Source organism: Anomalospiza imberbis, chromosome 16 (genome assembly GCF_031753505.1).
Source record: "Anomalospiza imberbis isolate Cuckoo-Finch-1a 21T00152 chromosome 16, ASM3175350v1, whole genome shotgun sequence".
Taxonomy (NCBI): Eukaryota; Metazoa; Chordata; class Aves; order Passeriformes; family Viduidae; genus Anomalospiza; species Anomalospiza imberbis.
In genome coordinates, this window is record NC_089696.1 from 11,731,628 (window position 1) to 11,743,550 (window position 11,923).

General features: G+C 47.4%; 1 protein-coding gene and 1 long non-coding RNA gene across 5 annotated transcripts; one reads left to right on the top strand and one right to left on the bottom strand.

Moving 5' to 3' along the window:
• Window positions 1–816: 816 nt before the first annotated feature.
• LOC137483744 (uncharacterized) lies at window positions 817–5,037 on the top strand. Its single transcript, XR_011004631.1, has 2 exons — window positions 817–2,011; window positions 2,623–5,037. It is a non-coding gene; the product is annotated as an uncharacterized lncRNA (long non-coding RNA).
• Window positions 3,351–6,598, bottom strand: PSMG3 (proteasome assembly chaperone 3). Of its 4 annotated transcripts, none has more exons than XM_068207064.1 (3): window positions 6,492–6,598; window positions 5,913–6,130; window positions 3,351–3,901 (listed from the first exon to the last, which is right to left on the bottom strand). In XM_068207064.1, exons 2-3 carry the CDS (start codon window positions 6,126–6,128, stop codon window positions 3,749–3,751), a joined length of 369 nt encoding a protein of 122 aa, XP_068063165.1. In that variant the 5' UTR covers window positions 6,129–6,130; window positions 6,492–6,598; the 3' UTR covers window positions 3,351–3,748. The 4 variants fall into 4 exon arrangements, with proteins under 4 accessions (XP_068063165.1, XP_068063167.1, XP_068063166.1 ...); XM_068207066.1 differs by lacking the exon at window positions 6,492–6,598 and adding an exon at window positions 6,266–6,425; XM_068207065.1 differs by lacking the exon at window positions 6,492–6,598 and adding an exon at window positions 6,236–6,424.
• Between the last annotated feature and the right edge of the window lie 5,325 nt (window positions 6,599–11,923).

An 11,923-nucleotide genomic window follows, 5' to 3' on the forward strand; every position in this document is an offset into this window, starting at 1 on the left:
GCTGCCCTGTTGCTGGCTGGGGCTAAATGTCTGGATTTGGCCATGCTTTGCCTCTGCCAGAGCATCATGACAGAGCAGGATGAAAACTCACTCTTTCTAGCTGTGTTTTTCTAGTCACTTTTCTAGTGATACAGCTTATTCCCCCAAGATACAGCAGAAAGCTGTGCTCTTCGCTAGATCCATTTATTCTGTTTTCAACCCAGTGCTGTGCCACAGATGCTTGGTCCAAGACATCCCATCTCTTATTAACTTTCCCAGCCACTGCAGTGTGAGCACGGTGGCACCAACAGCCAGTCCTGGCAGCCTCCCCGACATTGTCACACTCTGAACATTGCAGAGCAAGCCATTAAAAGCAAAAGCCTCGGTGCCGCTCAGAGACAGGGCTCCCAGCTCCACAGGTAATTAGATCCCGGCCGTGCAAGGTAGTCAGGCAATTCAATGCAGTTAGAGAGCCATTTGCTTCCAAAACAAAGGCAGCAAGGAGACACCGGGAATAATACCAGCTGCAAAATTCAGCTCCTCGATGGGACTGAGCCATATCCAATCTGTCTGTTTTCAGACACCTTGCAGGTACCTGCCATAGAGTGTCTACCTGTTACGTACACTCTCTGGGATATTAGAGAATGCTAAGTGAGAACTGAAAAGATAAACTGAGCAGTGAAGCTTGTGTTCAGGCTGGACACCTGCAAATGGGGCTTTTCACCTTGCCAGGGATTCCCCTCCATCGGCAGGCTGCCAGAGCCCAGACTCCCAGCTCACATGCCTCCCTGTGTCCTGCAGCACCTAGGACACATTCCCATCTCAGCGGCAGCCCCCTGTAGGGTGAAGCAAGTCAGCAGGGAAAGGTGAGCCCTCGCAGCCCCCCAGCACTGCCTCTGAGATCCCTGACCCATATCCCGGGGAGGGGAGCATCCAGGCTTAGCCCCACCAGAGCAGGAGACATGCCTTTCCTCCTGATTGCTGCCAGATAAAGCCGGGACACTCGGGTTATTTACGGGACCAGCCTCTCCACACCACCATCAGGCCACTCAGGGGGAAGGACCTACAGCACACAGCTACAAATCGCGGCAGGGCAGCATCGAGCCCTCCCTGAAGCCCATCTGGAGGAGTGGATGACGCAGGCACAGGGCTCTTAGAGGAGGCTCTGCCCTCCCAGCGGCTCCCACAGGTGCTCAGAACCAATGGCTGGGTCAACTCCGATTTGTGGGGTTTCCCCCAGCTGCTGTGCACCCCCCAGGGCCCCACTCACCCTTTGGGGCTCCTCCGGGAGGGAGTCTGGCTGCCGTGCACCTGCCTCTGCATCCCCCGTGCCCTCCTCCACCTGCACCGCTGGAGACTCCTCCTCCGGACACCCTCCCAGCCCTGCCCGCCTGCTGGCCGCGGGCCCTGCCACTGCCCCAGTTACTCTCGCTGCTCCCCGGGTCCCACCAGTGCCCCACTCGCCCTGGCTGCTCCCCTGGTCCCACCAGCACCCCACATTTCCCACCAGCGTCCCACTCTCCCTGCCAGTCCCCCACTGGCCCTTGCTGTGCCCCGGGCCCGGCCAGCACTCCGCTTACCTTACCAGCACCCCCTCGCTGTGCCCGGCTCACCCTGCCAGCGCCCTCCCTGCACCCCGGGCCCCGCGGGAGCTGGAGCAGCAGGTCGGGCTTTGTCTCCTGCAGAAAAGCTACCTAACTTACCTTTCCAGTCCGCCGTGCTCGGCACCCACGCCCGGAAAGCAAACACGGATGGAAAGCCGTGGTGTGGCCCAAAGCCGCTGCCCCCCGCCCAGCACACGTCCTGCGGCCGAGGGCAAGAGCTCTGCCTGGGTGGCAGAGGCAGCTTTCCCAGCAACTGGGAATTAATCCCTACCTGGAGGAGAGCAATGACTAAAAGGCAGGCAGCTGGTGGCACCTTGTGCCTGTTGTTTGAGCAGGCCTTCCCCTTGGTTTATTGTGGCGCAGAGAGGAGCAAAGTCGAAGGACCAATTGCTCGTGCTCTAATTTATCACACATGGAAAGGCAGCAAGGTGAGTCTGTCCTAGCTCTGAGCATCAAATCAGAGAGGTTTCCATGTCCTTTCCTCACCCACTGCCCTATGCAGACCAGGTGGCACAGACACAGCCAGGAAATGAAGGTGCTTAACTTGTGCCTGGCATTTAGGTAGTAACACTCAGCTCTTTGGGGCACAGCAGTGGTATGCCACTCTATCACCACAGGGGCAGATGCAATTTCTATCCAATTTGCTGATTCATGCATGTTCTCCTCAAGCTGCTGGAGCTGTGGACACAGTAAGAGCCTCAGTTTTGTGTCAGGAGAGAATCCCTACTAGTAAACCAAGATTGACAATAACTAATTCCACATGCCTCTTTCAGCCTTCCTAGACAAAAAAAAAAGGGAAGTGTAAAAGAGGAAAAATTTATAGCTCTGACAGATGCGAATCTCTGATTCTTGGAAGCACAGTTTAGAAAATTATTTTTAGATGAAGTTTCTTGTCAAGGGCAGCTGGAAGCCTGAAGTGTTTGAATGTATTTTTAAAAAAAGAGTTTCATTTCTCATAATCCCTTTAAATGCTGTAAATAACTCTTACTTCAGAGAAAAGAGTCCTTTCGAAATCCATTTTCTGCTTTTCTACTTCTAGGGGATTTTTTAGCAACAGAATGACCTGGCAGCTGGATCGCCATGATGGGGCAGGCACAGGCTCTGTGCTGATTCTGCTGTACCAACTGCTCTTAGCACAACTCCTCCCTGCCCAGAATCCAAGACCTGGCCTCCGTCTGTGCTGTCAAGTTCATAAGTGACAAAAGTGTGTAACAGCTCACTTAAAAATTTACTACTTGTTGTTGTTTATTACAAGAGGTAAAAACAAATGTGCTTTCCAAGCAAAAGTTTGGCTACCAATCTTTGCATCAGCTCACACAACATAATCTGACACGTTTTGTAAGGGACTTGTCAGAAACAACCCTGTGTAACCCCTCAAACCATCTGTCCCCACGTCTCCTAAGACAGATGATCAGGTGATCAGCCTATGCATGTTCTGTTTCTCTGATGTGTTGGTACCACATAATCCATTGGCAGAGATTATTTTCTTACCACTAATTTGGGTTCCTGTCTTCCACCCTGACATCAGCTTTCATGAAATTTGCAGTGCGTCATGATCTGCTGCTCTTTAAAATCAGAGTGAAAGTAGAAAATGAATTCAGACTACATCCAGAAAGGAATGGATATAAGGACAAAAGCAGCCATCTAGGACTCATTTCCTAAAAAAAGGCAAGAAAATCTTTCCCATTATACAACTGTTGATTTTTTACCAAGGCTTGTATTTCAATTGAAGTGATTCTCATGGGGCAAAAAAGAAAACAGGTAAAATTTGATTTGACAATGTTTCTTTTATTCCCTCTGCACTGGGTGTTCCCCCTTTGTGGTATGGCACAGCTACAGAGCTTGGCATCTGCTGCTCCTCAGGACACATGTGCAGAGCCGAGCCCTCTCCCAAATAAATGACCCACCCAACATGATAAAAGTAGCACTTCTCTCCTATGTTGAGACAATTGCTCTCGTCTCACCACTGTCTATATGGACTTGCAAACCTGTCCCAGTAATAAAACCCACAAATGTTCTACACAGTAGAGAAAAATTCATGAAATTCCTCAGGACGTCCAAAACCACCACAAAGACATTCCATCATTTTCATTTCTAGTCCTTTTAAATAGGTGGTGATGAGTCATGGGCTCAAGATCATTTCCTTGAATCCAGATGGCACAACTTCACCACACTTGGCAACTCCGGATCACTTCTCGTAGAGCCTGTATTCCTTCCATGGTTTTGTCCTTTAAAGCCATGGCGAGGAGAACAGGTTTGTTCCCAGCTTCCTGCGACACGAATGCCACCAGGTTTTTGGCACAAACGTGAACAAGGGGCTGAAAAGCAAAGGGATACAGATGTACACTCCTACAGATGGGAGAGCCCTCCTGCAGGAGAGGAAGAGTCCCGGAGTGATGTGGAGATCCTCTTGATTCTGGACTCAGACTGAGCTCGATGTTTGTTGAGCAGTTCCAACATGGTCAGCAAAGGCAAGCCATGGGACAGGGAACTTCAGAAGGCACTGTCTCAACCAGCTTAAAAGGGAAGAGTTTGGTCCCATGAGTGTGCCAGCCACCCACACCACCCAGAAACAACTTTACTGGAGCTACACTGGAATTGAGTTCAGCACTGTCTGGGAAATCTGGAAACTCAGTACGGAGAATCTTTCCTTCCATAATCCTCCCACCTGAACTATGGCACCAGTGTTAAATTATATTAAATGCTATGGATGCAAATGCCTTTATTTCCTTCACAGCCAGGTTTCTAAAGAAGTTTGCAAGTACAATTTTTTTTTGTTTAAAAACTTGTTCTGAAGAGGGGATGTTCCATTGACAAGCTCTGGAAAAAAGCTGTTATTTTTGTAATTCCTAGAGATCCCCAAATGGTGTTAAATACACAGTTTTTGTATGTCTGGTGTTACAGACATATTGCCTTCTATTTTAATAGAATAATGAAAACCAGAAATAAGTAGTGAGGCTGAAGGCAAAAAAAGGGATATAACCTTTTCCATGAGGTTCCTTAACAAGAATAGATCAGAACAGCATTGACTATTTCACTTGGAAGGCACCTACAATGACATCTAGCCCAACTGCCTGACCAACTCAGAGCTGACCAGGTTAAAACATTCTTCAGGGGATTGTCCAAATGGCTTTCAAACACTGAAAGGCTCAGAGCATCAACCACCTCAAGCCTGTTCCAGTGTCTGACCACACTCTTGGTGAAGAGTTGTTTTCTCATGTCCAGTCTCAACCTCAGGCAGCACAGCTTTGAACCACCCAGCTTGTCTAGGTTTTATTTACACCCATAGTCGTGTATCTGTCGGAAGGATGAGTTTGCTTCCAAACCTGCTGTTTGGAAGTGTGAATCATCCCACAGAAGGATGTTAGCAGTGACAAGCAGGAAAGCAGCAAACTAGTGAAAGTCTTTTCTTTAAGTTTAGATCAGTTAGTTAAAATTATTTAAAAATAGAATGGAACAAAGTAAGCATAGCACTTCCCATTTCCAAACAAAACACAAAATAAGCTTGGGGGTGGAGGTGGACAGCATTTGCAGATATCAAAACAGAGAAAGCAAAATATCTCCCAAAAAGGGAAGACTATTGCTCAAGAGAAAGAACTCCACAAGGAGAAGTCATGGATAAAATCAGGAACTTGTGTTCCTGTAGCTTTTCTAGTTAAATCTAGCAAGTAATATGTAATAGCTTCAACCCTGATGGAAAGCCTCATAATCTTGTAGCTCTGTAACTTTCTGTTTTAATGTTTGACCAGATGATGCTTTGTGAAACACAATTGCTTCTGCTTTCTCTCTAGCTTTGTGAAATGGTTGATAAAAGCCTCATTTTGTTGAAGCAAAACAAATTAAACTTTATCAAGGGAAGGTGCTGGCAGGCACACTTGGGAGTGGGCAACTGAAGTCCATTATGGGGCTGGCATAGATGGGGGAGGATGGGGGTGGGAAAACAGACCTGAAAAGGAAAACAAACTCAATGGAACAGAAACCCAAAAAGGTTATCAATGGCTGCATATTTAATCTTGCAACCCTTAAATCAACAGAGCTTTATCAAACTTTCCATGAACATGCAGAAGCAATCCATATCCTGTAGGATACAAAACAACAGATCGCCAAACCACTCACGGTTAGTTAAACTTTTATGTCCTCAGAGCAGACGAGCACACATACTTTTCTGATGAGCCCCCTCTTTCCTCATTTTAAAATTAATCTTATCACTATTCAAACACTGCTTAACTGCTGTGATTCATCAACTCCCTGGCAACTTGCACAGCCCCACCTACTACATTTCCCCCTTATCCTTGCTGCCTCTGCGCTTCGCATCCGCTCTCCCCTCACCTCATCCTTGCCCAGCAGCACCTTCGTGGTGAGCGAGGGCCTGCCCACGTTGTCGCCGATGGTGTTGGGGTCCACGTAGACGATGGTGCCCATCTTGCCGTACTGGGTGACCACCACGAGGACCGAGTTGGAGAAGGCCGTGCACACCACCTCCGTCGGCACCCCGTGCACCACCTCCTCCCGCTGCTTGGACGTCACGATGGGACTTGCTTCCATCGCTTCCGAAAAAGAACAAAACGACAACAGCATGACAACATTAGATTAAAAACATGCGCTACGGGCTACAAAAAGACCGAATCCTTCCCATAATTTGAAATACCCACGGTTAAGTTAATTTCAGTGCAAACCCTCACCGCTGACTGGGGGGGATCTCGCAGCCCCGCAGCGATGGCATCACTGCCCCCGCATGGCCCCGCTGCCTCTGACAGGGGCCCCGCTAACGCGGGTAGCTGGTACCGAGGCGGAAACCTCGAGCCCTGCTTTCCACCCCGGCTTCACCAGGCTCTTCCTGAGAGAGACAAGGAGACAGGGAGACAGCCACCCGCCATCCCGCCGGGCCGCGGCCCTCACCGCCCCTACCCTTGCCAGCCCCGCCGCGCCGCCGCTCTCCGCCCAGGCCCGCCCCACCGTGGCGGAAGCGGCGCCTTTCTTTTCCTTTCCCTTCCCATCCCTCCCTCTCTCCCTCCCGCAGCCGGCGGGGGGCGATGGCGCAGGGCAGCCGCTGCCCTCACGGCCTGTTCCCTCCCCTTCCCTCAGCGCCGCCGCCATTACCCGCTGCGCTCGCGCGCGGCAAGGCGCCATGTCCGGCCCCCCCGCGCTCTCCTCACGGTCTCTCGCCGGCCTCGGGCAGAGCTGCCGCACCCGATCCCTCCTCCCGGGGATGAACCCCCTTCTCCGGGGATGAACCCCCTCCCCCGGTCTCCACGCCCGCTTTCTCCCCGTTTCACGCCGGGAGTTGGGGAGGAGTCACAGGGCAGTACCCCCCGGCGCCATGAGGGGGTGGCGTGTGAGGGGACTGGTGACCCTGGGGATCCAGAAGGGCTGTGAACAGTGGTTTTCCCTCCGATCCCCAAGGGATACGATCACTCCCAGGTGACCCTGGGGATCCAGAAGGGCTGTGAACAGTGGTTTTCCCTCCGTTCCCCAAGGGATACGATCACTCCCAGGTGACCCTGGGGATCTAGAAGGGCTGTGAACAGTGGTTTTCCCTCCGTTCCCCATGGGATACGATCACTCCCAGGTGACCCTGGGGATCCAGAAGGGCTGTGAACAGTGGTTTTCCCTCCGTTCCCCAAGGGATACAATCACTCCCAGGTGACCCTGGGTGTGAAAAACGCCAATCACTTGGTTTTTAAAATTTTAAAAGTTTACTAATAATAAAATAGTTATAAAAATAGTACTACAATTAGAGTAATAAAAATTTAGAGTTAGGACAATTACAAGATAATTAAAAGCAAAGAATTACGGAGGTCTGGATGCTCTCGGTCACTTAAGCGCGATAAGCATGCCTTGTGAACAAGGGAATAACCTTTAAAAGCAACAGCCTGTTGCATATTCATATATCTCATACATGATGCATAAATTCCTTGCAAATTAAGAACTTTTCTGGTTTTTGTCAACTTCTTCCCCTTAATCCTGGTGGTTCCATAAAGACGGAGAGAAGGTGGAAGAATGTCTTTTCCGATAAGGAGGCAGTAATTCTTTATGGGCCCCCATCACTGCCGTCTCTGTGCGAAGAGTTTCTTGATTATCTCATCTCTTGCTTGAGCTAGTAAAAAAAAGCCCCACATACATAGTTTCTATTTTAACTACAAAACTACATTTACCGTACTATTAAAATGTTAATACAGCACTTCTAATCAATATAACATAATACATATAGTATTCAATTTAATATTTGCGAAAAGCCAATCATAAAATATGCATTTTTCACACTGGGGATCTAGAAGGGCTGTGAATAGAGTTTTTCCCTCCGTTTCCCCATGGGATACGATCACTCCCAGTATATGGGTTTTGATAGGCCACACTGTAACATCCCGAGTGTGCTTTCCCATCTTAATAAAAGTGGCTTATAAAGGGGGCTTGTGTAAAGGAGGCAACTTTTTACATAGTCAGACAGAGATAGGACAAGGTGAATGCTTTTAAACTTAAAGGAAAGAAATTAATATTGGCTGTTAGGACTTAGACTTCCCGATAAGGATGCTGAGGCCCTGGCACAGATTGCCCAGAGCAGCTGTGGCTGTCCCATCCCTGGAAGTGTGCAAGGCCAGGATGGACAGGGCTTGGAGCAACCTGGGATAATGGAAGGTGCCATCCACGACAGGGTGAAACAAGATGATATTTAAGGTCCTTTCCAACCCAAACCATTCTGTGATTCTATGAAAACAAGGCTGGTTTTGGTCATGGAGGTGGCCTTGCCATTAGCTGAGTGAGCATTGGCAGATGTCCAATGGAGCTGTACTGGGGGATAAAATAAAGACATCTGTGTGAGGAGAGTGAAACCAAATGTGTCTGTCCCAGGTGCAAACATTAGTTTCTATTAATGACACCCAGTCAATGCAGTGCTAATTTTTCCCTTTGAAATACTGGTACTCATGAATAAAAATTTTGTATTCTAATTTATACAAATCCCTGAAAACTGGTATTTCCCAGAAGTTTGCAACCACCCAGACTCCTGCAATTTCTGCATCTAAAATACACTCAAAACCTGCATTCCCATGTTTTAGCTCTCCTTTACCAGCATCTTCACCACATCCCAAATATCCTGGTCATGGGTACAGCAATAGCTATCTGACCTGTGGGTTATCTGTTCAGGTAACATCTCCGAAGGACCTCATGAATACTTCTGTTGTTTGTTTTGCAATAAAAGTTTTACCAAAACTTGATTACAGGAGGAACACATAGACTTTGTGCTGAGAATCCTTTAAGGCACCGTTAGAGAGCAGCAGAGGTCCATGGAAAAGCTTTTAATTCAGCGGGTTATTTTTGTGGTTAATTCAAACTGAGAGACTCAATACCTTTTTGGTACTCTTTGTAGTTTGGCAAATAGTCTGTTTTCCAGCACTGAATAAACAGCATTCCTCTTTCTTGCTTACCACAATCACTCGAGGCTTTGCCTGTTTGACAGAGATAATAGCAGCTATTGTCAGTAAAACCTCCTGACTCATAAAGAAATTTATTCCTGCTCTGCCTTCTCCAGAGAGTAACTTTACTTCAGGACACAAAGGACTGGATTCTTTTTGCCATCCTTGCTAGACTTCATTTTATTTTTTACATGACAGGGGAACAAAGGGAGTCCACTGTAGTTCAGATTTACAAGGAAACATCATTCTTTGCTGTTTTGCATTAGTTTGGGACAAAAAAAAAAAAAAGTTGTCTTTCACAGTTTCAGTCAATTGGATGTCTCATTTTGGCATGTAGCTGGGATGGGATATAGCAAGCTGAAGAAACTGAGCACTGAATCCTCATTGCTGAAAGTGAATCCATTAAAAATGAGCTAAGGAGAAGACTTCTGTTTGTGTGACTGAGGCAGGGGATGGGGATTTTAGAATACACACCAGGACAGGTAATGGGACCTTTCCTGAGGGGATCTGTCTGCCTGTCATCTGCTTCCCAGCATTTCTGGCTGAGAAGGGTCTGTATCCATACTCACACTCCTGATTGCTATAACACTTTACCGCCACAGATCCCTGATCACATTGCAAACATTATTACATTTAGCTTCATAAACTGTCTTTCATCATAACAGATTGTTAATATAACCCATTTTACAGTTCGAGGGAAATAAAGAATCGAGACCGACAGCAGTTTCAGAGCCATTAAATCCTCAGCTGGAGATTTCACAGGATTTCAAGATCCCTTCTTCCATTACCATGCACTCACTGGCAAAGAGACATAAGTCATGCATGTCACTATCTCAATTATAAGAGAAAATCAATGACTGTGCAGCCCCATACTTTGACAAGCAAAACTACTCCTAATATTGCAGCTTAATACCTTTATTATTATCTATTCAAGCAGTTTCATACTGCTTTTTTTTTAAACTGCTTAAGTGCCTCTGACTATGTAGAGTGGAAGGAGGCTGCTTTTATATTAGTCTTTGCATTTATCTGAACTGATTTTATAATAACATATGTGTAAGATCCACAGAGCATCAGAAATATTTCCCACTACTCTCGAACATAGACACACAGTGTTTCAGGACACCCATTAATAATCCCTTCTCTTGGGAGCACCTCACTGTCAAAGTGCTGGGTTGGTTTATTAGTTTACAGGTTATTACTTCTCTAGTTTAGATTTCTCTCTTGTATCTTTTATGATGCAGAATGTAGACTGTGAGCTGGAACCTTGGGTGCAGCTGGACTCTGGGCTGCTCAGCCAAGGAGAGAGGAAAGGAATTAGTTTGCTCCCTGATGCAGGAGCTGCTTGGGAATTATTCTGACCCTTGTTATAAATCAGGTACATGGAGAGGAGCTGCCTGTGAGTACATTCCTCGGGCCAGACAATATCAGAACTCTCCTCTTCCCCTTATTACTGTCACAGCGAGGTCGGGGGTGTGGGTGGTGCGGGGTTGTGTGAGGGCTCTCTCTATGGGACCATTGTAAAAGGACTAGAAGAATGGCAGAAATTCACCTCCTGGATTTCTCCTTTTAAGCCATCCCCACTGCATTTAATTAGTCTGGAAGAGACCATGTTCAGAAAATAATAGTGAATCGAGGCCCTGGGGGAGGCAGGGAGCAGAGCACACCTGGGGCTGTTCAGTTGGGTCTCCCTGGCTGGCTGGCTGCAGTCAGCAGAGAGAGGTTTTGGCCTTTGGCAGAGTGGAAACGCAGCTTTGAACCCAACTGTCCACAGTCAGGAGTCACCCCTGCTGCACCTGAAGTTGGTGGGTTTACCTCTGGGTTTCTAGAGGTCCTCCTGATAGAGGTATGAGCCTGCCAAACACAACCACAGCTCAGCTGCTTGTGCACATGAGCAGAAATGGGACATCATGTGTGCAGGGAAGCCCGAGGTTGAAGTGTGAGCCACTGAGGAGTTCAGATGTGCCCAAGATTAGGTGGTACGTGAACAGTATCTCAGAGTTAAAGCTCTGAGGCTCTCAGTTTATGTGCTCATATTTTGAAGGAAGATGAGGAGATTCTGGCTCTTTTGTGTGTTTGTCCCTTTTCTGTGCTCCATAGGATAACAAGATTATTAGTTTTTATTCTGAGACAATTCTAAGAGGTTTGCTTTGTTCTGAAGTTGTCCCCATGGCTCTTATTGTATGGAACATCTCTTATTTCACTGATTGTGTGAGAGGAACAATCCAATCCATCAGGCATTGCAGAACCACTCCAGCCTATTTTGCTGTTGATGAAACTTTTTTTTTTCCCAGTGTAGAATTCAGCCAGCAAAAAACCACAGTCTTAGAAGAAAAAACAAAACACAGCACTTAAACCCAAATTGTTCCCTTTCTGAGTGAGCTGCACTCAGCTGCACATCTGAAATAGAAGTGCTGGATGTGCTTACATGCCTGAGACTGTCAGGTCATGCGATTGTTTTGGTTTCTTGCACTTGCAGCTTAGTAAGGAAGCAATAGGGGAATGTTCATTAATGTTTGTGTCAATAGTAACAGCCCACATATGAGCACTAGCAGATTTTCCTGAGAAAGCTCAATGCACAGGGTAGGATTTAAAAACATGGCATTAAGCCAGCATGCCCTGGCTGGGCCTGGAAACATCTAGGTAGCAATTTGACTGGTGCTCTGTGGAAGTTTTTTTTAGTCAGATTTAGCAACCTATAAATAGAGGAGTATTCCAGCCCTTGTAGAACTTTTTTATGCTGTGTCATTGGTGTTTTCTGAGCTGCTCTGCAGGCTGGGGGAGGAGGATTACAGATCCATGGGGCTGAGAGGAGAAAGGAGCAACCTTGGTGCTGGGGGAGAATTTTGGGAAGGGGTTCCTGCTGAGATTGCAGAGCCTGGCAAGAGTGAAGCAAGTTACACCTGTGGGAGGACTTTGCTGAAAAGTTTT